Here is a 25,646-nt window from a genome sequence, read left to right on the forward strand (position 1 = left end):
GATCAACCAAGTCACCAAGAATCTGATGAAACACACCATGCAATGGAAAAGAAAGTCAAAGTTAACAGAACAAAGAAATTACATTTAAGTAAAGAATGAAGGGACAGAGGGCAAAAGGAAGAGGCAAGAGAAAAATATAACTGAACTAAGCTTAAGAAGAATCATCATTATTCTAAAAGGGAAGAACTATAAAGAAAATTGAAGAGGCAATAATTGAAGGGGTTAACAGAAAAAAGTGAGGCCACTGCTTACTTATCTAATCAAATCTTTGAACCATCTAAGGTTTACTGATTATTAATAAAAATGTGTTTAAAAAACAATTAGTTTGACAAACAACTTGCCTATATAAATCAGATCTATTTTTTCCCAGGAAATCTACATCGATTTTTGTGGTGTCAATTCATTCTAGATTTCCTTACAGTCACTGCATTTAAACTTTTTTTCCACTGTGATCTTCAATTCATATTAAAATGTTTGATTCCATTTATTTGAGCTCAAATTCAGTCTCATCTGTCTGAAAGCACCTAGAGGGTTAACTTCATCAACTCTGTCTCTAGCTTTCTCCTGTTAGGTGGAGAAGAGCTGAATGGAGAGCTTTCTGATGATAAATCTGCCTTTTAAAAGTATCCATATAAGGTTTATCACCTTATTCTGTATGCATAATATGATGTCATCCAAAAACCTAATATACCCAAATTTCATTATGTCTTTCCATCACTCAAAATTCTCATGTAAAAGATGTGTCTATGGTCTGTGAACTACAGCTGCAAAGCTCTTCATAAGACAAGGTGAGAAGGAAGGCGCAAAACAAGGATGAAAATTGACCTTTGCCTGTCGCTTTGCTCCCAGTCCTGAAATCTCCTGTCTACAAGTGCAGCGGAAACATGGTCCTTTACAAACTTTTCAAATGTTACAGTGATCACCTTACCACGCATTGGAACAGCTGTGCTGATTTTGGGGTTTTGTTTTTCAGCACAGCTCCTGCCCAGGTGAGGACCAGTGTGATGGGAGCCTGCCCTCAGTATCGCAGCAGCATGAGAAACATGGCCATGTGCTGTTGGGCACATCGCTACTGGGGCGCTCAGAGCCATACCAGAGGGTCATCCCTCAGGACTCTTTCAAAACTCTGCTGGTTTAAATGCACTTCAGCCATGCATGTCTGTTTTAAACATGCATGAGTGAAAGAGGAGGGCCAAACGCTCCTCTTGTTTAAGACATATGTGCCAGCGCTGGGCTGGAGACATGGCATCTGGAAAGAACTAGAGTATCAGTTGGTCAAGTTGTCCATTAGTCTGTCTTACTTCAAAAGCTCTTTGTCACCGCTCACTTACTGCATTGGCAAAAACCATCATGCAAACTGGCAATAAATATTCTAATTTACACAAACTTCTCCAATTTAGGGTAGAGTAATATTTGTCATATTTGAGATGGTGCAGTATTGTATGTCAGGGTATGATCTACAATGTGATTTATGGAGAAATCTGGGAAACAGATTTCTTTTTAAAAATACAACCCAAACCAATTCAATCTCAGCTATATTAACTCAGATGTGTAACTGATGCTTTTGTTTGAATTTATCTCCTTTTGGGTAACACAACTGAAAAATTGTCATAATGAAAGCTCGTTTAAGCAATAAGTTGGATGATTTGACAGAAATATGAAATATGGTGAAGGAATTGAATAATTTTATTACCCAGAACTACGCATCTAGAGTCCGTGGAAAACCCACGTCGAGAAGAGATGCCAGAGCCTGAGTATGGTACATATATAGAGTCTGTGGGATGACTCCTGCTGATGGGGAGGTGTTTTGTTAAAGGAGATGCCTAAGCCTGAGACTGTTGTGAATCATGGGCACAGGTCGAGGCACATTTATGCATTTAAAGTCTGTATGGAGACACATGCAAGGCCTATATGAAGACCCACGCCAGAGCGAGTGGCAACAACTCCCTAAGAATCCGTGACTGTGGTAAAGCCTGCACCTGAGCAATCTGTTGGGGAAGGGTCGCCGCCTGCGGATAGGACTCACTCTGGAGAAGTCTGTGGATTTTTCCTTGTGAGTAGGGTTTCCACTGGAGCAAGAGAAAAAGGGTGTAAGGACTCCTCCTCCTTTAAGAGAAGCGGCAGTAACAACATGGAATGAACTGACCTGCACTCCCCCATTCCCTGTCCCCCTGCGCCGCTGTGGGGAGGAGGTAGAGCCGGGAAGAGAAGAGGCAAGGGGGATGGAGAGGTGTTGATTTTAAGATGTGGCCTTGTTTTCTTTTTATCCTAAAACCACGACAGAGTAGCATGAAACCATGTCGTGGATGGAATGTTTTACCACGGTTATGATTTAGCAGCAATTCATAGAATCATAGAATCATAGAATGGCATAGGCTGGAAGGGACCTTAGAGATCATCTAATCCAACCTCCCTGTCATGGGCAGGGACGCCTCTCAACTAGAACAGGCTACTCAAGGCTCCGTCCAACCTGGCCTTGAACACTTCCAGAGAGGGGGCATCCACAACCTCTCTGGGCAATTTATTCCAAAGTCTTACCAGTCTTATACTGAAGAATTTCTTCCTAAAATCTAATCTAAATCTGTTCTCCTTCAACTTAAACCCATTTCCCCTTGTCCTATCAGTGGACACTCTTGTAAAAAGTCCCTCCCAGCCTTCCTGTAAGTTCCCTTCAGGTATTGGAAGGCAGCTATTAGGTCCCCCCGAAGTCTTCTCTTTTCAAGGCTGAACAATCCCAGCTCCAACAACCTGTCCTCGTAGCAGAGGACAGGATCATCCAGCCCCTGGATCATCTTTGTGGCCCTCCTCTGAACACGCTCCAACAAATCTATGTCTCTCTTATGGTGGGGGCACCAGAACTGGATGCAGTATTCGAGATGGGGTCTCACAAGAGCAGAGTAGAGGAGGAGAATCACCTCTCTTGACCTACTGACCATGCTTCTCTTGATACATCCCAGGATGCGGTTGGCCTTCTGGGCCACATGAGCGCACTGCCGGCTCATGTTGAGCTTCTCATCTATAAAAACCACTAAATCCTTCCCTTCAGGGCTACTCTCAACCCACTCTGTGCCCAGTTTGTGTTTGTGCCTAGGATTGGTCCGACCCAGGTGAAGGACCTTGCATTTTGACTTGTTGAATCCCATGCAGTTAGCACTGGCCCATTTCTCAAGCCTATCAAGGTCCCTCTGGATGGCATCTCTTCCCTCAAGTGAGTCCACAGCACCACACAACTTGGTGTCATCGGCAAACTTACTGAGGGTGCACTCAATGCCGTCATCCATGTCGCTGACAAAGATGTTGAACAGCACTGGACCCAGAACAGACCCCTGAGGAACACTGCTTGACACTGGTCTCCATGTAGACATCGCACCATTGACCACAACTCTTTGAGTGCGACCATCCAGCCAGTTCTTTATCCACCGAGTGGTCCATCTGTCAAATCCGTGTCTCTCCATTTTAGAGACAAGGAGGTCATGTGAGACAGTGTCAAATGCCTTGCACAAGTCCAGGAAAACGACATCCGTTGCTTTACCCACGTCAACCAGCGCTGTAGCTTTGTCGTAGAAGGCCACTAAATCAGTCCACTAAATTAGTCCACTAAATTAGTCAATTCAATATTTATTAATGGTATGAGGTAAATCAAAGGTTGAATTTTAGCAACACTTAATGATTAAGCAATTGAAACATTAACAAGACGATTCAGTAGGATATGTTATAATTAAAACAGCAACTTAATTACAGATTCGAGAATGACAAGATTCATATTAACATACTATAAGGTATCCTACATCAAAAAATATATATGTACTTATGTACAAAACATAAAGCAGGCAGACAGGTAGAAATATTTGGATCCAGTGAAATATAGACACCCACACTCATGAAGGCAAATGTGTATATTCAGACACACATGTAGGTAGAGAGGTGGATGGAAGAGGCTACCCTATAGGTAACATCTCCCTCTTGACTTTAGAGTAAACACTCACAATGCACATTGATGTTCCTCAACGGTCAATACTTGACACTGAAGGAGGATGACTCACCTCGGCCTTCCATCAGCATTGTCAGCAGATGGTCTGTGGAGTTGGTATCTGAGAGGTGTCCCAGCTGAGGGGAGATGCTGGTCACAGCCCACTGCCATCCAGGAGACCTCAAAGGGTCTCGCTCAGAATCGCTATTTATAGAGTCCAACTAATTGACTTTTGTAATGTCCTTTTCCACTTAAGCTCAACTCAGATGGTGAAATATTCTGATATTTTCCATCAGTTGCACAGGCCCCCAGCTTACTGATTTTGCAGTTTCTCCTATCACTCTTTCTGGGCTGCAATCCAGGTACAGATGTACCAGGTCAAGTGATAGGGAAAGCAGGGGCCTGGTACTTTGACGGGGTGCCTTAACGCTCTGGTCCACAGCATTTTGCCATCCACACCCAACTCATCCCAGGTTTGTGTGTGGCCCAGAAAAGGAAGCGAATGACACTGAGCACCAAGTGGCCCAGGAGGAGGGGGTTCTGCACCACCACAAACCAGCAGCACATCAACGATGCTAACAGGATTTTAGAAAACTAATGAGATCTTGAGTATTTATAAAATCATCTTCATGATAAGGAGAATGTCTACGTGAAAGAACTTCACTCATCCACAACTCAAATGCTATTCAAAAGAAGAATGGACACCTAGAATGGCAGAAAACCAAAGCAAATACAACAGCTGAAAAAAAAAGGTACCAGTATATTACTGCAGAATTAGCAGTAATGGCAAGGAAGATGTTTACTGTAAGGAGAGCAGATGCGTTTGTGTAACTAATCTAGTCATATCATTTGCTGACAGCTAATCTGAAAGAGGCATAAGAGTAACTCCTCTAGAGCACAACACTTGCTTTGCTGTCCGTATATGGACAGCAGTTTACAAAGTCACGTAGCAGTGCGTCACGCACATAAGGTCACCCCAATCTTTGGGCTGGTCTCCGGCTGCACCGGGGTCCTGCTTACCCACATGCTTTCTGTATGGTGTCTTGTCTCAAGGGCAGCCATAGGGTGGATCTCAAGACAAGGTCAAAGCTCTCCCTCCACATCTGACACAACCTCACTGCTGAGCAGGAGATTTTCCAGGGTCGTTTTGCTTTCTGCTGGGATGGGAATCATGCAAGCACAGAGGAAAGAGTGCACAAGGCCTCTCTGTAAGTCAGGATGTTTCCTTCATGCATGACAAAAAGATTTATAGATTGAAAAGATTAAACATGAGAGGGGAAGTCTGCCCTAAGGCAGACAGCTAAATTTACCCGTACTAAACTCAGACAGCAGCCACTGTAAAGCACAATGCCAAGTGTTAATCCTTCAGCCCAGCTGAAAGAGAGGAAAATGACAGCTAATGCTTAATTGGAGTGACTAGTGCAAAACATCCTGGCTGCATATTTCAACTAAATTATTTTTGGTTTAAGGTTGAAGAGTGAAATAATACTCCTATTGCTAGCTTAACAGCTGAAAAGAGCTTTTCATGTTTTTTGTTTCATTAGTTGTTTTTTTTTTTCCAAATCACAGATCAGAGAGGACTGTGTTGCCAAAGTTTCCAGTTCTGTTGTATATGGAGAAAAGGGGGATGCTCAAGTCAGAACTCCGCAGTACTAGAGCTCATTCATAGCATCACAAGAGGGCACCGCAATTCTAGTAAGTGACTCGACAGCCTCCCTTCTCCCTAGGCAATGCCAGAGAGCTCGTCCTAGCCAAACTACTGGATGAAGCGTACAATTCTTGGGAAAGATCAATCTGAGAACTCAAACCCCATAATTGCTGCTAAGTACAGATTACAGAATGCTGAAAATGTCATAATATTAAATACTAGTTCCATCAAATAATGAAATTCCCCATCCTGGATCCCATGGAGTCTTTTATATTCACTTCTACCACACAGATGGTTGCTGCTCTGGAACTAACCATTTCACTGGCATATTTGTGTTTTCCCTTTGCAAACTCTTTGCATCAAAGACTTCTGCAGAGTGCCCAGTCTTCCTGAATACTATCCAATCTGAAACCACGTGAATTATAAAGGGCTGTGTGAAAGGCAAAGCATCTTGCGCAGGGTCTTCTCTAGCTCAGGACTGGGAGCTTGCTGGTTGTTTAACTTGCAGCATATTTCTCCTGATTGCTTTGGCTGAGTATTGAGAGAGTATGCACCTTTCTTGATGTTGAACTAAAGATGTTAACGGAGGAGTTGCTTTTGTTGTTATTGTTCAGAAATAGTTCATCTCAAGGTTGTAGCTATGGCCATGGTACTAAAAAAAAGTGGTTTTGTTTTCTCAACTCAAAATGCTTTCAGACTGAGTCTTTGATTCGTATTTGTGCAACAGTCCTCGGCAATACTAAACCTCAATTACAGAAGAAGGAAGATCAGATGACCTGTCCTTACATGGGCTGGAAATCACCAATGCAAGTGAATTAATTGATTTACTCAAACCAGTATCAAATGCTTCCTGTATCATCTCTTGTTCTAAAAACCAAAATCCCTACCAGTAAAATATCACAACACTACTATAGAATTATTTTGCTTTATGCATATGCACTGACACCACAAGCACGTCCAGTCTTATGAGCAACACCTTCAGAACTCAATAGTTGTCCCACAGAGCCTTTGTAACAAAATCAGAGGGTTTATAAAAACAATGAATACCAAAGAGTTACTCTGCTTACCAAATTTTTATCTGACATAACACTATCCTCCTAGCAGGCTGATTGCTACCTACCATATTTTATGATAACCTGTCAATGTGACTTTGCTGTTTTTTCCTGCTTTTTGTCTGCTCTAGAACACTTTGATGCTATGCACCTGCTGACATCTTCCGTCAATAGTATGTGCTCTTCAGAATTTAATATTTCCTCCATTCTCATGTATCCTTTCAAAAAATATCTCCCAATAATCACATTTCCAAACACACTTTTTAGCCAATTCCTGCAGATATTTACTCATGTGAACAAATTATATACCAATGAAATAATTCCAGTCATTACTAACACAAGGATTATGTGCAGAGGAGAAACCTGGACTGTAAGACCATTGGGGAAGGCACTGAATGAGGTGTGTAAAGGTAACTTACCTGTCAAATAGTTCTCCACCCGTGACCAATTCCAGAACAAGACTGATTTCTGTAGGGGTCTCAAATATCTCCTTCAGTTTTATCTGGTAAAAGATAACAAGAAGGATTCATTTAGCTTATTTGCATTCTTGTTGAGCATATCACAGGGCCAAGAGCAGGAAATAGACCACAGTCAATGAAGCAGAGGATGGTACTACCTGAACCTGGTGTATCATTTACCTTGCAGTTGAGCAAGTTATTGTGCATGTTCTCTCCCACCTCCTCTTTTTTTTTGCTAGCTTGATCTCCTTTGCATTGTATTTTTTTTGTTATTTTCATACTCCTCATACCTCAGCAACCTCCATGTAACACAGGAGTTTACGAAGCTGCTTTTGTTAGTGTTCCTCAACACCTGTCTTAATCTTTCAGAGTAACTGAAAGTAAGACCTTCCCCACCCTCCTAGGACTGACAACACCAACTTCCCCTTTACAGAACTTCTTTTGCATAGTTTGTCACTCAAGTCTGTCAGAACATAAATAATTTATTTTAAAGTCTAAGTATGATTCAACAGTCTTCCATAACGAGCTGCTAACATGCTCATGAGGAGAACCCAAAGCTTTAATCCATGACTCTCCCAACTCTGTACAGGTGAACCACAAGAGTCATCTCTCAGGAAGGAAAAGAAGTAATTAAAAAAAAACCACAAAAACAACAAAACAACAAAGAAACAAATGTGGAGTGAAAGAATGAGACTAAACTTACAATGTTCGGATGTGAAAGGCGAAGAAGAACTCCAATTTCTGTGCGGACAATTTTCTTGTCTACCTGGTTAAAAGTGGGGAAGAAAAAAGTGAAAAAATTTATTTCTATGTTCACCATAGAAACTTCTAGCTGCACCACAGGAAAATACGTATGAACACCATTTCTAGATCTCCTAGGAGAATAAGTTGATGTCAGACACACAAGTCAAATACACTGTAAGGAGTAATTTTCCTGTAACACAAGACAGATATTATAGTAGAAAAACAGCTGCATCTACCAAAATTATTACAAATGTACATGTAAATCACGTAAGAAGTAGAATATAGGAAAGACATCTGAAAAAGGTGCTAAAATTCCTGTTTTTACTCAAGTTCTGCCCTTGTCTATTGCTACTTATTTTACTTCAGTTTATGCCAGGATAGGTTCCTTTTGACACACTGTTCAGTAGCTGTACTGGAAAAAGGTTTCTGCACATAGGACGTGCACATCAAAGCAGTGTAACATACTGACATACTGCTTAGAACAAAAAAGTGATGTAAAGGTCAAATACCCGCAGCCACAGACAGGGTATAAAGTTTAACTTTGCTTCAGATATATCTAACAGGATGGTCTATTAATGCAAAAGATTTAACTGTTTAGTTAAACCTCTGAGAGGATTAGCCCTTCCTTCTCATATTGCAGTCTTTAACAATGCAGGCACAAGCTATGTCTTGTTGGGGCACATCCATCATTTCTCACAAGAAATGCAGATTTAGGGAGTATTTTACTCACGAAAGACAAGTGCAGTTCTCCCAAAACTCAAATGCTTAAGCAAGCAAGAAAGGAAAATGCTCATAAGCAAATAATGCATGCTTTTATGTTGCTAAGGTAATTAATACATTTATGAAGAAACCATTTGGTTTGCAAATATTCTCACAACCCTAGAGAAATCCTACACTGATGACAATTATAAACGTATTTCTTTCACAGCACTCTTCATCTCAAGGGTTACTAAACGACTAAGAGTCAGCAAGTTAAGTTACTACCTGTTTCCAAACTGATGACACAGATGATGTCAAGCAGAACATTTTGAGGGGGGATTGTATGAGGTTTTTTAGAGGAGGCTTTTCATCAAAAACATATTTTGGTTTTTTACATCCTGTGGGAAATGAACAGTCATAATACATAAATATTTAAACAGGTCATAAAACTATCTTAAAATTCTTAGGGAGGAAGACACATGCTTAAAAAAATCCCTTTTTTTTTCATCACCTGAAAGAAGAGATGTACTTCTCAGTATTTTATTTTTTTCCAGCAACGACAAAATCCAAGTATCAGTCACATTCAGAACTGCACGATAGGCAGAATTTGATTCTCCCCTTGTGTCAACCAGGAATGCTTCCAGGTTAGTAATGCCGCAGTGCACTGACAATGGTGTAAATGAGTGGAAAACTAGAGCCCTTAGGGATTTCTTGAAACTCACTGACGTTTAAGCCCTTTTAGTGGCTCTGCCAGAAAGCAAAATGAAAGAAAGAAAAAGCAACTTTGGACAGATTCGGTGCATGTGAGAAGCAGCAGAAAGCAAAAATTAAAGAGGAATGAAATATTCCATTACCTGAACACTTAATGGGAGGTAAAAACATGTTCAATAACTGAATCTTCACAGGTAAACGCCCACTCCGGGATCAAACACAGGATCCCTTAAGCTCTGTGACCATCACAGGCTTTATAAACTTTATTGCTTTCTGCTCCAAAAGCAAGTGTTTCTTTGCTCTTGTCTGCTACATAAATACTAAGAAGCAGGTTTGAAGAACGGTCTCCTGTGCAGTTTTCCTGAAATGCTGTGAGCACCAGCCCGTGGTCTTACCCAGTGTCAACATTCCCTTGGCATCAGTGCTGTTATTCAACTCTGGGTTACTTTTGTGAGGGCGAATGCACAGCCAGGGGCTCCAAAGCTCACTGCTGGGCAGCAATGGGCTCTTAATGATTCAGGAAGTAACACACATCTGGACTGTTTTCATACGCTTTGCACCTCAGGCGGGATCAGAAAAATTAATGTACAATATTGCATGGACAGTCATTTCCCCAGGAGAGCTGTCTAGACTGAGCAATTTACCTTATCCAAAAGCACCACTACAAACTGAACAACCTACAGTTTGGTTTCTGCAGTTTTGAAAATGTTTGTGCATCCAGCATGCCTGGCAACAAGCATGGAGGAGGCTGTCCAAACTCTAAAGATGCTCTCTTTTGGCACTGAGTAGTTACAACCGAGAAACTACAGCAGCCTCCTCTCATCTTGTAGGTGGCAACAAATAAAGTGAAAAAGAGAACTGAGGCTCAGTTTCAGGTCCTTGCTTTCTTACACCTTTACTCTGCTACTGTAGGTGAGTCCCTCTGTGATCCAGTTTCTGACTTGTGACAAACCAGTAAACTTTCATAATACTTCCTCAGGTGGTGGTATGAGGAAAAGGTCCCTAAAAATTCAAGATGCTAAGATGCAATGGCAAATACACAACCGAAAAACATTTAGGAGTGTTATATATTTATAAGCATCCTGGAAGATGGCTATTGGGATAGATTTTACAAAAGAAGTGTGCATGTATAAGTGATAGAAATTGTTTCAAAGTAAAAGCCGCAGAACATGTAGTCATGGCATTTTATTACAGACAGTTTGTTTTACCATTTTGATTTTCTTACCTTCTCCTACACTAAGTATAGACCTATATCAACACTTACCTTATTTCAGCTCCTTCCAACAAAATGTACCTACTTACATTAGGGCCAAACTTGGCCTATTTTAAGTTTTGGCAAGAGTATCTGAAATTCAATTACTTATATTCCTGACAGAAATTATTTAATCGGATGGCAGTCAGGCATTTCACTCTATAGTGCTAGAGTAAAAAATTTTAAAACTTGGATAATTTAACCAAAAAATCCTACTACCACAAAATTAAGTATGTTTGGCTAGATCAAATACAGTAGTCTGATCTGTGCAGATGAAATAACTGACTAAAATGAGGCTGAAAACTGTTTATTTTTGTCTCCTCCTCTTTGGATGTAATTTAAATATGCAGTACGATATGTAACAATTTATCTGAGCTTTCCTTAAATCAATATTACTCTCAGGAGCATCAGTGAGACCTCTGTGAGTATACCACAGTCAAGAATAATAAGGTCAGCAGAAATGGTTTGTTTGTGAAGAGATAAAACAATTAAATGTTAACTTTAAGATATTTCCTGGTTCCACTAGTTTAGCGATTATCCTTCTTATAGATTCCTCTATTCTTTGCTTTTAATCTATGCTAAATGGACTAGAGTATGCTTTTAGTCAAACATTTCATTAGTATAATGTGATTTCTATTTAAAAGATTACTTTTCTCTGCGTGAAATACTTACACAAATGCTGTAGCAGGTCATACAAATGACTAGTTGAGTGATTTTAACACTGATGCGATTTTACTGAGCTGTATTTTCTATGTGCAAACTTTAAATTGCAAGCAAACAAGAGGCATTTGCTATGATAGACCTATGAAGCAGCATTCTGCTGTGGTACATCCATGTCAATTTCAGAAGTCATTTGCCAGGTAATCTTGAAATGGTTCTTTGTCGGTTCTTCACCACTGATGCTAGGCACGAAGATTTCACTGCCCATATCAAACAAAGTTGCTAGATGGTCTGTAATTATTAAAACCCATATCTATATGCTTCCACTGCTTAACCTGTAGAAACATCCACATGGCATGCTAAACCGAAGTACAAATCTGCAAGAACTGCTTGTAGGTGCGACACAGTCCTGCCTTGTGCTGCGACTTGCAGTGCTCCAAGTACACTTTAGTAAGCAAACCAGGCTCTGCAACTTGTAGCACAGGGCAGCATCTGCAGGCTGGTTGTAATCCAACTAGATACAAGTGCCTGCAGCAGCAAAGATCCAGTGACCTGAACTTGGGAGCAAGAGGCAACACCAGAACCCCACGCACTGAACTGAAACATCTCTCTGCCCTGCAGCCGGACACACGGCTCTGCGGTGTTACCCGAGATCACTAGACCAAGGGTTGCATGCTGTGCGCACTCAAAACTGCAATCCTGTGTCCTGTTTACAGACAGACAGACACAGGATTAACAACATTAACAGAGTATTGCACACAGCCAAGGCCCAGGAAGTTAGGACAGCACTTGCAAGCGTGGGTGAATGAAATTATCCACCCCCTTAATTTGTATTAAAGTATTTACATTAAAAAAGGTAATTATTCCTGGATTATTCCTAGTATTTTGTGTCTCTGGTTATTTTACTTCTCTAGAATTAGGCATTTATCTATTTTATCGATATGTGCCTACAAACACTCTGTCTTTGACACTTGATACTGGTCATGCAGTGAAGTAGTGCTAGGGCTACAGTCAGTCTATTTCTGATTTATAAATATCAGACTGTTTTGACAGGGGAAAAGGCTGGAAAAATCCTTAATGAAAGCTGAGATTCTTCCATGTTTCCATGCCCTGAGATGGTGAGGTGAAGTGATGCTACGAACCTCTGAGACGTAAAAGCATTGCTTCTATCTGAATTAAATGAAACAAGGTAAAATGAACTGTCACTGTAAACAGATTAATCCAGCTGCTGCCTTGCAATACGGTACACCATCTTGAAAACAGGTGGCCAACAGATGTACAGACCCCTCGAATTTAGTAGAGAGCAAGAAGCAGAACACATTCTTCATCCTGCAAGTCCAGTCTCTGCTGCCCTCCTTCCCCAGGGTGCTGTGGACACGGAGGGGCACATCTGGTCAGCTGTGACCACCATGCAGGTTGGGTGACAAGACTGTGCCCAGGCAAGGGGTGTGAAGCAGCAAACGCAAACAGGTCCCAAGGAGCTTCACAGCACTGCCCACCTCAGGGAGGCTGCTCACTCCAGCTCTGCACAGCTCCTTATTTAATATCCCACTTAACTGACTCACATGAACACTCCTCATTCGAGCAATGAGTGCTTTATCAAACCAGCAGGTCAGGATCCGAGCAGCTGGTTTGATAAAGTACTTACAAGGAAGCATGCTGCAAATCATTACTGGCTTGCCACCACACTATTAAAAGTGCTTCCAAGAAACAATTTTTATGTTCATCTAGCTAAAGTAATCACTCTGCAGCCTAACTCTTTCTGCATTTCATAGAGTCAATTGCTAATTACCATTTATAACTTTGCCATTATTTTGTCTTCTCACCGTTAAGCAGAAATATTAAACCTATACAGACCCTCAAGCAGAGCTGCCAATTCTGTGGTGGTCTAAAAGATCACAGAATCATAGAATCATAGAATGGTCAGGGTTGGAAGAGACCTCAAAGATGGTCTAGTTCCAACCCCCTGCCATTTGTTCCCAATTGTCACAACTACACACAGGGCTGCTCGGTTACCAAAGTTCTCTTGAAAGGTTTCAAGAAAAAAAATAAATGAGCTTGAATTTAAAGCTTGAATCTTCACAGAAAGAAGATTCAAAGTACATATTTTCTATACAGTTTTAGGTTTTGATTTTTAATTTCAGAATGTCCTGGGTAACAGGAATTTCAGTTTCTGCCCAGCTCATTCACAGAATATCTTCTCAAGAAAGTCTTTCAGTCAAGACTTCGAGATAAAAACACCTTCTGAATGTGCTTTTCCATCTGTATAAAGCTGGGTAGTACGACTGAAATCACACACCTGAACTGGCCTGTGTATCAGTGCAAGATACGATGTCAGTCTTCACCATAAGTGATACAGAATCTTGAGGGATACAGAAAGCGATATGACAGAAAAATCCCAGAGCAAATGAAAACAGATGCTTTATATGTGACCCAGTCTACCTCTCCGAGTTAATCTGGTGTAACTCAGTAACCAGTACAGCAGTGGACAGTTGGTAAAAGCAGAATTAAAAAAAGCTGACCCTTCTGAACGAAACCATACTTCTTTGATCCAATTAGGGCGTTTATTTAACACCTGCTTCAGGTGATTTGATTTTTTGCATGACCCTTTTTTTTGAATGAAAGAAAGAGTTTCTCAAAAAAAGAATTCCTCCTATGTTTTAGGGGCTGTTCTGTCCTGGGACATTGCTTGACATTTTCAGCAAGGTCGGCAGGTCTCTGTACGGGAACAACCTTTGCACTCCTAATGGACTAATATGAACTTTAAAAAAAAAATGGTTCAAAATAATCTTTTTTATATCTTAATCTTGGCAGACTATTCTGTCTCTATCTCCATTCCAGCTGAACAAGAGGTCCCTGAGGAACACATCAAACAATACAATAAAGAACAGCAGTAATTGCAAAGCCCTGCAGTATCTCCCATAAACACAGCAGGGAGTTTTCACTCTGTAGGTTACCGAGAATTTTTATTTTGAGCCTCCATAAGTAAACCTGTATTATTAATGCAAAGAAAACAGACTATTCATTATTAGAGAGACTATTTTCTGAGCACATGTCCACACTTCCAATTTGTGGCTATAATCCTTAAATTGATGCATATTCTTCAGATTGAGCACACTTGCATGGAACTACTGCAAGTTACATCAATGTGCTTGCATTTGTCCTGTTAGGTGCCTGAAGGTCTGCTTGTAGATATAAACCTGCTAGCTGCAAATACAGATGAGATGGGCTTGTATAAGCATATGCTTTTTAAAAAAAACAAAAGAGAAATGCACTATGTGCATATGATAGTACTGTTAATCTGATAAATGTAAATCGTTCCATCAAAGAAACAACACTTCTGTTTCTCAGAAAGCACAATACATTTGCAGGCAAACCATCAGATGGGTAGAGATGATTTGTGGGATTGTATAGACTTCAGCACAGTAAATCGTATGCTGACATATCTGATCAACAGGCTCTGCATCTTGTAGTATATGATTTCAATGGTAAAGAGGATCAGATGCAGGTAATATTCCCCAAAGACAGACAAGCCTTTGTGAATGGGTTCATTTGCTCACCCACATTAACTTGGTGGCATCACCAAGGGGTGAAGGATGGGTCCAGAAGCACTTATAGCTTGCACAACACTACTCATTTGCAATAATACATTTTATGTCTCAGTTCAAAACAAGTTCTGTGTTTGTTAGAACAGGCCTTCTTATATGCTGTGGTCTAACTATCTGACTAATTTGGTTGTTATTTCTGTTCCTGACTCATTTATACACAGATTTCTGCAAATATGTTTGATAATTGTTGAGTGGTTTATGCAAACAAATTTCAGGCTATTAGGTATTCATGAACTGCTCATTTCAGCATTCACTATTTATAGTGTGTTACTGCCATTGCTACTGTTCTCAAAGCTGCACGGAGGAGGACAATTTTAAGACACAAGAACAATGTGTAAATCAAAAGGTAAGTATATCTTTCTTTTAGTTCAAAATAGTCATGTTTATAGGATTATTTAGAAAATTGTACTTGCCATTTTCTTGCCCATTCTTGCTTTTCAACTACACAGTTACAAATCCAAAAATTTCCTCTCTTCTGAGTGAAAATTTATTAATCCAGCTTTTATTCTAAGTGATGTAACCAGTTTTAGACATCTGGCATTCTCTAAAAGGCTTCACATTCACATCACCTCTCTTAATAAATAAATTGCCACGTAATAGTAATCCCTTAGAAACTGAAAGCTATTAGGTGATAGGGCATTTCCTATCATCCTGTATAACATTTTATTTTAAAGCTACTTGAATTTCTTAGGAGCCCTTAGCTGCATGACAAAGATTTGGAATAGGTTATATTATTAGCAGTTTAAGAAACTGCACATAAATAGGAAGCGAGTGTACCCACCCATCTTTGAATCAGCTCCCACTTACAGATCCACGTGAACCTTCACTGTTACCCAATGAAGGTTTGATGCATCAGGGCTACCATTAAGGTTGTAACCTCCATCACAGATGTCAAATTATTCCACGTGATCAATGTACTGGTTTGGGCTGGAATAGAGTTGATTTTCTTCATAGTAACTTGTAGGGGTCTATGTTTTGGATCTGTGATGAACATGTTGATAACACAGGAATGTTACAGCTAAAGAGGAAAGGGAGACATTTGGAATGATGGCATTCGTCTTCCCAAGTAACCGTTAATGTGTGATGGAGACCTGCTTTCCTGGAGACGGCTGAACATCTGCCCGTCAATAGGAAGGAGTGAACGAATTCCTTATTTTGTTTTGCTTGTGCATTTACCTGTTAAACTGTCTTTTTCTCACTCCATGAGTTTTCTCACTGTTACCCTTTCAGTTCTCTTCCCCATCCCACTGTGGGCAGTGAGTGAGTGGCTGGGTGGGGCTGAGCTGCCTACTGGGGTTAAATAATGACAATCAACCATATGCTGTACCACTCCATTTTGTACGCAACAACACAGATGATGATTGGGGAAGGCCTAGTTATGAGTTTGATGATCAAATGAGACTTTTGTTCAAAATATTTCAGGTGGGATGAAATCATGACAACATCCGGTTCAGATTAAGTCTTGCATGTTTTCTCTGATGAACCACCCTGAGTCTCTGGACCTGCTGCTTAAATGACATCTGTACTAGGAGACTTGGAATCTTCCGATGCTAGGCAGTTCTTCTGGTAGGTCAGCCCCAAACACTGATAATGAGGAGTCCTGAGGTCACTTCAGTGTTGCTTGATAGTATATAGAACCTGTAACTCTACACTTACAGGAACTATATAAATGACCCCATGCCCCAAAACTGCTTAAATTTTACAGGTTATATACTTTATAACCCGAATAATGCAAAAAACCAGTAGATCCTCAAAGGAAAGGAGGGAAGGAATCCCCTGAAGAAACTTTCCAGGGACTGAAAATGAAAACTGATATAGTTGGAAGAGAATACAGAGAAGCATGTAGAGATGGTGAGATGGTTAAGAGAGGTAGGCAGACATGTGAAAGCAGGGCCTTATAACTAATTTATAGAGTTCATGTCATAGATTGGAAACTGTGAGCTGAGTTTCTTGTTAGCGCCATATGTCAACAAATAACATTAGAATTTACAGGAGTGTTTTTGTTCCTACATCTCTCTATTTCCTATGGAGGATGTCTTAACTACATTAATGACAGTACATTAACTTGCCTCCTCTGCCAGGATCTATCAGCTGTGCTGGAAAGAAAGGACAAGCGACTGAGCAGGCTGAGAGCAGCAGGAACATACAATGACTTCCCTCTCCAACCTGTAGATTCTGTGCACAAGAGCCAAAGGGTGCCTTCTACGTTTGATCCTATGTTCCCTGATGCTTCATACAATTTTGGAATAAATGGAGGAGATGCTGAAAAGAGGCAATTGTAAGCTATGTGAATTTGAACAGGTGAACATTTGAATTTCAGGAGACTCGCCTACGTCTCCCTTTATGGTCACTGAATTCACAGGCAGATTTGGCCAATCACACAGAATCAGTCCTAAAAACCATCTCTGATGCATAAAGCATGATGTGAGGTGCAATTTTGGTACTTAAAAAACCCAAACAACACAACCCTTGAAGACCCTATAGTTTCTTGTGCTACTGCAGGTAAAATCTGTGGCTACTTCAGCTTTTGGTGAGGTCTAGCTACTCAGTAATGAGAAACTATCTGAGACCTTTGATCTGAGTTTTTTTAGGTCCTTATTACAACCGCAATACTCTGACCTTACTGTCATAAACTTTGGGATGAACAAGTTCTGTACAAAGCTCAGTGGTAATAAAGCTGTTTCTCTTTGAATACATTTCCCATAACCACTACATGGGAGGAAGACGACCTAGTTTATAACACACAAGTTCTTAGCTGAGATAACACACAAGTTAAAACATGACATTATAGCATGTGCCTGCTATAGGCCACCTGACCACGGAGAACAAGTGGATAAGGCCCTCTACAGACAGGAGCAGCCTCGCATTTGCAGGTCTTGGTCCTCATGGGGAACTTCAACCACTCTGTTATCCACTGGAAGGACAACACAGCCGGCCAAAAACAACCCAGGAGGTATCTGGAGTGCATTCATAATAACTTCCTCCTCCAAATGACAGAGGAGCCAGTGAGTAGAGATGCTCTGCTGGACCTCATACTCACCAACAAGGAAGGGTTCACTGAGGATATGAAGATCAAAGGCAGCCGTGGCTGCAGTGACCAGGAGATAGTAGAGTTCAGAACCCTGAGGACAGGGAAGAGTGAAAAGCAAGATCACAACCCTGGACTTCAAGAGAGCAGACTTTGGCCTCTTCAAAGATCTCCTTAGAGAAGTTCCATGGGATGAGGTTCTAGAAAGAAGGGAGGGATCCAAGAAAGCTGGTTAATATTGAAGGATCACACCCTCCAACCTCAAGAGCAAACCATCCCAGCGAGCAGGAAGTCAGGCAAAAATGCCAGAAGGCTGTGGAAGCAAGGATGGGTAACTTGGAAGGAATACAGAAATATTGTCTGAGCATTCAGGGATGAAGTTAAGAAAGCTAAAGCCCAAATAGAATTGAATCTGGCAAGGGATGTCAAAGCTAACAAAGCCTTCTTGTGTCTACTTACACCTTCTATAAGTAGACAGGTGACAAAAGGAAGGCTAGGGCCTGCTAGTGAATGAGGCAGGGGATGTGGTGATATAGGACATGGAAAAGGCTAAGGAACTGAACGCCTTCTTCACCTCAGGTTTTACTAGCAAGACTGGCCTCCAGGAATCCCAGGCTCCCGTATCTGGGAAAGTCTGTAGCAAGGAAGATGTACCATTGGTGGAAGAGGATTAGGTCATGCTTGACCAACTTGAGAAACATCTGCAATGAAATGACTGGCTTCACAGATGAAGGAAGAGCAGAGGACATAGTCTAGCTGGACTTTAATAAGGCCTTTTACACTATCTCCTGTAAGATCCCCATAGACAAGCTGTCAAAGCATGGGCTGGATAAGCAGACTGAATGGCCGGACCCAGAGAGTCGTGATCAGTGGCGTGAATTCTAGTTGGAGCCCAGTGACTAGCGGTGTACCTCAGGGGTCAATACTCAGTTGAATCCCATTTAACATCTTCATTAATGAACTGAACGATGGGGCAGAGCGCACTCTCAGCAAGTTTGCTGATGACACCAAAATGGAAAGAGGGGCTGATACACCAGAGGGGTGTGCTGCCATCCAGAAGGACCTGGACAGGCTGGAGAAACGGGGTGAGGAACCTCATGCAGTTCAAGGGGAAATGTAAAGTCCTGCACCTGGAGAGGACCAACTACAGGGACCTGCATATGCTGGGGGCTGCCCAGCTGGAAAGCAGCTTTGCAGAAAAGGGCCTGGACATCTTAGTGGACACCAAGTTGAATATGAGCCAGCAATGTGCTCTTGTGCCAAAGGTGGCCAATAGTATCCTGGACTGCATTAGGAAAAGTGTCAGCAGGTCAGAGGAGGTGATCTTTCCTTTCTACTCAGCACTGGTGAGGCCATACCTGGTCTACTGCACGCAGTTCTGGGCTCCCCAGTACAAGAGAGACAGGACATACTGAAGAGAGCCGTGAAGATGCTGAAGGGACTGGAGTGTCCCTCCTAGGAGGAAAGACTGAGAGACATGGCTATGTTTAGCCTGGAGAAGAGAAGGTAGATTATACCCGTGAAGTAAAGCATGCAGAAGGTAGTTATTGATGTGTTATGAACTGTGGTACTAATTGCCTAAATACAAATACTTACAGATCTAGCTCCTGGCCTCACTACCTCATGTGCTCCTCATCCATACAACACAGAAATGCTAACTTGTTTTCTCACTGTGGTGTTGCAGCAGTTTTAACACAGTAATGGCCCAAAAAGAATAAATGAAATTAGTTATAATGGTGAAAAGAATAATTTTCCTGGAGTTCTGATTAACAGATTTTTGTCTTCTCATTTGTAGAAACTAGGGCTCTCATCTGCAGGAATTAGGACTTTTCCCACAAATTCTTCAAAGCCATGTCCCAGAGTTCTTCTGATTTTGTATTTTCTTATATTTTTACATTCAAATCCTATACCTACTATGTTTGCCACTCAATCCAGAAACCTACAATTACTATCATGCTATTTTTTCGTGTAGTACTATTCTTTTATCAGTGTATAAAGAGCTAAAATCTACGTGTTAGGTAACTTGCAGACAAAATCTAAATTTCTGCAGGCTGATATTCCTGAGAGTACTGCTTAGAGATCATCAGAAGCTAGCATATCATGTAATCTTTGCAATTCTGAAATAAACTTGAAACTAGAATTCTCTCAAAAAAAAAGTAAATTAAAGTGCCTTGAATACCATTGGACTGAAATACAAAACAAACTGTCTTATTTATGCTATTTCTTATTACTTATGGAAATGCTTCCAGCTGGTTTCAACTATATCTACTGAAAACATGCCCAGTTGGAGTTTCAAACATCTGCTCATTCAATATATGAACAGTATAATGGAATAACTTGTTGGAAACAAACAGTAATATTTGAAGGCCGCTTAAAATGAAGGGAGGTGGTTTTTTTTACATTTGTAGGAAAACATGTAATTAGGTTTGTTGTTTTGTTTTTTTTAATTCAGGGTGGTTGGTGGTTTTTTTTTTGCTTTTCTTAAGGAAGCCCCTCTTACAGGATTCGAGGAGACAGCATGTTTAGGTTGGCAAAAATTTGGTATGATCCTCACTCATACACACTATTCTTGTCGTCATAAACCATCACAATATTCAGCTTAGAAAGCTGTACTGCAGCTTAGTTCCAGTCTTAAGAAATGCTCTGACCAAGTGATGTATCTCACGGAGACCAGACAGTGATGCTGGCTTCATGATTTCTCAAAGAAGCTTCTATAACCGGAACCCCACAGGTTGCGCTGCTTACACAGTTCCTGTGTTAATTTCCACCTTTGCTTTTCCATTCCTCCCTACGTGTGGTCGGTCCTTCTCTTAAAGGACATAAGACAAAAGGAGAGCACCTCAACCAAAGAGGATATATTCCGCCTTCAAATACGCCAGTGTAACCAGTTTGCCAAGTGAGTACATGCTGATTAAGGAGTTCTTGGTAAAATAAATCCTGTCTCTTACAGACCTCAGTTAGATTCACCTCACTGAGGGGTTGTAGAAAACTCAAGCTTCAGGCCAGAGGAATAAACCCAGGATGCTACATCTTAAGTCGTACATTGTTCCTGTTTTATTCCAACAGCTGAACTGGTAGCATTGGAGAAAACACTGTGGTTTCTTATCTTTTGCCCTCTTCTCTTCCTTTTTTTTGTGCATGCAGCCAGTTTTCTCTTAATTCTTTGCTTGACAGCATAGAACAAGCTCAATCTCTCTCTCCCAAAATGATTAACAGTCACAACTGTGACAGCAGGATTGCAGCACATGCTACTTGAAAACAACAACTTCCTACAATGCAGAGGGAGAAGACTTTCAGAGATCCCCATTGTAAGACTCACAGCCCATCCATCTAGGCAGAAGCCCTGCCTTCCCTGCAGTACAGCTCTATCAAAGGCACATCTCCAGATTTCTTTAACAGGCTGTAAATAATGAAGGGTTTCTAAAGAGGAGGACTATAATCTCAGGACAGCCTAATATTTATCTCTGCACCTCCACTCAGCCCTTTTGCAGGATTGTGTCTTTGCTTTAGGCATTAAATACATCCTCACATAGCAACACATCTCATTCCTATCCCCTGTCGTGCCTCTCTACATTTACGTGCACGCACAAATCTCCTCTAAAGCCATGCCTAAAGCCATGGAAAAGACAAATCACTGCAGGCAGGAAGGGAGGAAAACGTGCGTGGATGTGCTGGTGGAAGAAAATGTGCAGCTCAGATCATTTCACAAAAGTTCCTGTTAAGTTATTCAAAGCTAAACACGTGTCATTTGTTTCTGTTTTTTTACTGCATTAATAATCTAAGGCATATTATTTAGTTTCTCAGAACTACTTGTTCGACAATGCAATGTATACAGTAGGTTGAGCTTCCTTGAACTGCATAACAATGAGTTGAGCTTTCCATTTTCCTCTTTTTATGAGCTGATCTCAGTATTTCTGAAAACTAAGCTGTGAACACTAAAAATGAGTGTTAGCTAATTACCTGCAAGTTAAATGGAATAAGTAAAAAGAGATATAACACATATTTTCTGGTCTTAAAATCTTAACCTAAGGTATGTCTGACTTAGGAAGAGCACAGCAATTCCATCTAAATGGCAATAGGTATAAAATATTGTTCTATGTTAAAGTCATTTTTACACGTCACCTGCACTACAATGTGACATAATACGATACATTGTAATGCAGGTGACATGTTAAATAACTTCATGTATGTAGGACAGGCTTTTTTCAATTGCAGAATGGGATTTTCTCCTGTTCTGAAGGATGTCCTATTAATACAGACAAAAACCACTTTTTGCTTTCCAAGATAAAACCAGCACACTACAAAGATATTTTTCACTAAAATTTCCACTTTCACTAACTGGTGTCTGATTTCACAGCTTCTAAAGCAAAAAATGATTGGTATCTTACTGCAGGAAACAAAAATAAAAATCTTTTCATTCGCTCTTCTTTTGTAGGGCATTTATGTAAAATGAGCTTTCTTGATCTTCTTTAGACACTATGCATTTGATGGATTTAACTTTTACACAAAAGCCCGTGGAAGACAGATTCCTCTTATATATGAGGGAAAACCGGATATAAGCAGTGGAAAACTCAAAGTCTTACTGCCTTATTTCTTTCTTCAAAATAATTTTGACTGAAATATTTTTTTCATCTTTCAGAAGAAACGTTAACAGTGTGAACTGCACATGAATGAGATGATGACTTGGAAGACTAAAAATGAGCAAACCAGGAAAAATAAAGTTATCTACATATATAACAGCTAGTACTGCAGATGGAGTGGTAATCAAGAAATTACCATTTCCTAATAATTACCAAGCAATGGCAGTGTGATGTGTGGATATGTGTGTGAGTGAATAACAAAAGAGAATGCACGAGCTAGTTGACAAAAATACACCTTTTTAATAGTGAGTACTGAGGTGCAGTTGACTGTTTTCATGTAGACTTACATATGACACTATCTTTTCTTTTTGAAAAATTTGAAAAAAAATTAGAACATTACACATTAATACAATGTGTGAATTAATACCAGCTTGGTGAGGAAAAAATTGACCTTAAATATACATATACATACAAATATGTCCCAAACATTTGAAATCTGGAGAAAAAATAATATTGTCATAGCACTTCAGACAAATTGGAGTATTACGCCAGGCTCTCACTTTCTCTGTGGATCACATATGTCTGCTAAACTTCATCACTCTCAGATGTCAGTTCAATAATAGTAATGACAATTTCTGCACCGCACTAGATAGATAGATAGATATAGACAGACAGATACATAAATACATAGATATAAAATCTATATGTATATTTTTACATATATATTGTCTCATTATAAAGTCTACAGAGAAAAAGGCATATGGATTCAGGAGGCAAATTGTAAATCCTGTAAGGCCACACAAAAGCAAACAGAGACTTTCATTTTATAGCTATAAACATGAATATTTTTTTCCAAAAGTCAATAAAAGATTGACTTACTAATTCTGTCTGTCTCCAAGTGTGATACATAGTCCATATCCCCCTGTGGCACTTGCCTTCTTATTCAATTGGGAAGGCTCAGCCAAAAGCAGCACTCCTCCAGGAAAACAGACCAAACATTTACATGAGCCTCTTGATTACTACTTAATACCACCAATTCACTACAACACAAAATGAAAAACCCAGCCAACTATACTCCCTGTATAGTTGGGAATATATATAGTTATAGAGTGTGTGCACATGTTTGTATATATGTGTATGTAATACATGTAATATATGTAATATATGTGTGTGTGCATATATATATGTATATATATGTAAACATTAACGCAAGCATATATATGCCTTTATAGACCATTATAATCTCTTTCAGACCCTAACTCCAAGCCCACTTATCCAGGAGGGAAACTTGTTACCTTTACCTTTGCTCACACTCCTCTCTGCTCCACCAGCATAAACTATTTGTTGTTCTCAAATTGTCTAACTGATTAGTAAAATTAGATTAATCCCAGCACAACTATTTCCAGCATGTGTGTTGCTTGAAAACCGTTGCTCTGTTTCTGATCTCAGAAAAAGCTCATGTGCTGGAACGTTTGTATGATTTTGAACATCAGCCAGTATGCAAGAAGAATGCTGCTTCATAAATACTGATTTTAATTAAAGTATTGAGGAAGTGTTAGTCAAGTATCACAAACTCTGTGAGGGAGGATGCCCACACATGAAAAAAATGACATCAAAATGAGAATTCTCCAAAATAGTTTCTGTACTTGCGTGCCTCATTGACTAAAACACAGAGGGCCTAATATCTCACAATACCTAGTCGCTCTTAGGGGACAGTACCTATCAATTAAAACCTCAGAATATAAACCAGGCTATCCTTCAAAGGACTGCTGAGAATTAAACCAAAGAAGTATTATCTCATTTTTATAGATGACACAGTTAAAATCAAAAGAAATACCTGGGCCAACAGCACAGGCTGAACTGGGCATACACCAGGACCCCGGCTCCAGACAATCCAGCTCAGCATCCCGTCCTCCTTTCACAGAACGTGTTACTTTATTGCAATGGCAGCTCTCAAATTACTTTAGTTGGTTGTTAGCGTTTGGTAGACCTACAACATAGGCAGGTACTTGGTGCCTTAATTTAGAAACCACGCAACAGTGGCCATCTGTTCTCTTCACTATTTTTAAAGCAACTTGTCCAGACTCAGGTAGGAAATTCAAGGCAGAGGTAGATCTAATTTCTCGGAAGGCATTCACCTGCCCAGACTATGGGACAATCTCCAGGCTGACCCTGGTTCATATGCTGCCTTTCTTTCTCAAAACACACCAAAAGGAGGCAAAGTTCTGCAGATGAGGGGTTTCTTTTCATAAATAGCACACAAATATGTTTGCTTCCTTCAAGAATCCTGTGTTCTTCCGATATGATCCATGTGGTATATGTTGTTTGTAACAACTGTTCCAGAATGATTGGTTGTAAATCTCAGATAATTTTTTAATCTCGGCTTAAGAGTATAAGAAGCATATTTGTAAACTGTATCCTTAAGATACTTCACCTTTCTCACGCACTGAGTCATCAAGCAGAGGTAAATTGTGTAGTGAAAAGCAAACAAATCTCACATTTGCAATTGCAAGTGTAAAAGTTCATCACTGTACTTTGCTTATTTGATGAGTTTTTTGAAGTGCTGTATGATCTACTTTTGCTTCTTTCTTATTTCATGAAATGGATTTCCCCATAAAGAATTTACATGATTCAAATCTTTACATTTATTAGCTGTATGGCATTTAAGAGATCTGCTAAAGATAGCAAAAATCAAATAATGAGTATATAATGCAATCCTACATTTCAGTTATGCTCAGGAACTGAGCACAAAGGTTGGATGAGCAAATGAAAGGCAATAATTTATCATGCTTATTCACCTGTCCCATAGATGCTGTTTTATAAACATTTCTTGTTGTATCTGTTAAGAACAATTTCAAATTTAATTTCTTACACATTATCTGAGAGGTTTTTTCCCCACTAATACAGACATCAATTCTCCTTTGGATGTCTTTAGCCCTTCTAACAGTTGTCTTTTAGCTGCTCTGGAAGTTATGGTCCTAATTTGCCTGTCAGTTTCCTAACTTTGACAGTGAGGCACTTCAAGGGTAAGAACCAGAAGCGTTCCTTGGACTAAATTTTGTTCACCAAAAATGTAACTTAAAGGATTCAAAACTACTCCTAAACTTAGGCTGAATTTGACAAACCAAAACAAAGCAGGGAACTGAAGCATTCTATCTCAGTAGTTTCGAAACAGCAAAAAAGCATTTTCATCCTCTTTTTAGAACTGTATAAAATTTTAATTAATGGTTAAGAAT

General features: G+C 40.1%; 1 protein-coding gene across 1 annotated transcript in view; it reads right to left on the reverse strand.

Annotated features, from left to right (window-relative positions):
- Positions 1 to 25,646, reverse strand: part of CAMK4 (calcium/calmodulin dependent protein kinase IV) — a 191,962-nt gene that overhangs the window by 80,532 nt on the left and 85,784 nt on the right. Inside the window, exons 3-4 of the mRNA XM_086629667.1 lie at positions 7,832 to 7,894; positions 7,090 to 7,172 (exon numbers count right to left, since the gene is read on the reverse strand). Of these exons, the coding sequence (XP_086485793.1) occupies positions 7,090 to 7,172; positions 7,832 to 7,894 (146 nt within the window). The remainder of the gene's footprint in view (positions 1 to 7,089; positions 7,173 to 7,831; positions 7,895 to 25,646) is intronic.

The sequence above is a fragment of the Tauraco erythrolophus genome, chromosome Z (assembly GCF_009769465.1).
Source record: "Tauraco erythrolophus isolate bTauEry1 chromosome Z, bTauEry1.pri, whole genome shotgun sequence".
Taxonomy (NCBI): Eukaryota; Metazoa; Chordata; class Aves; order Musophagiformes; family Musophagidae; genus Tauraco; species Tauraco erythrolophus.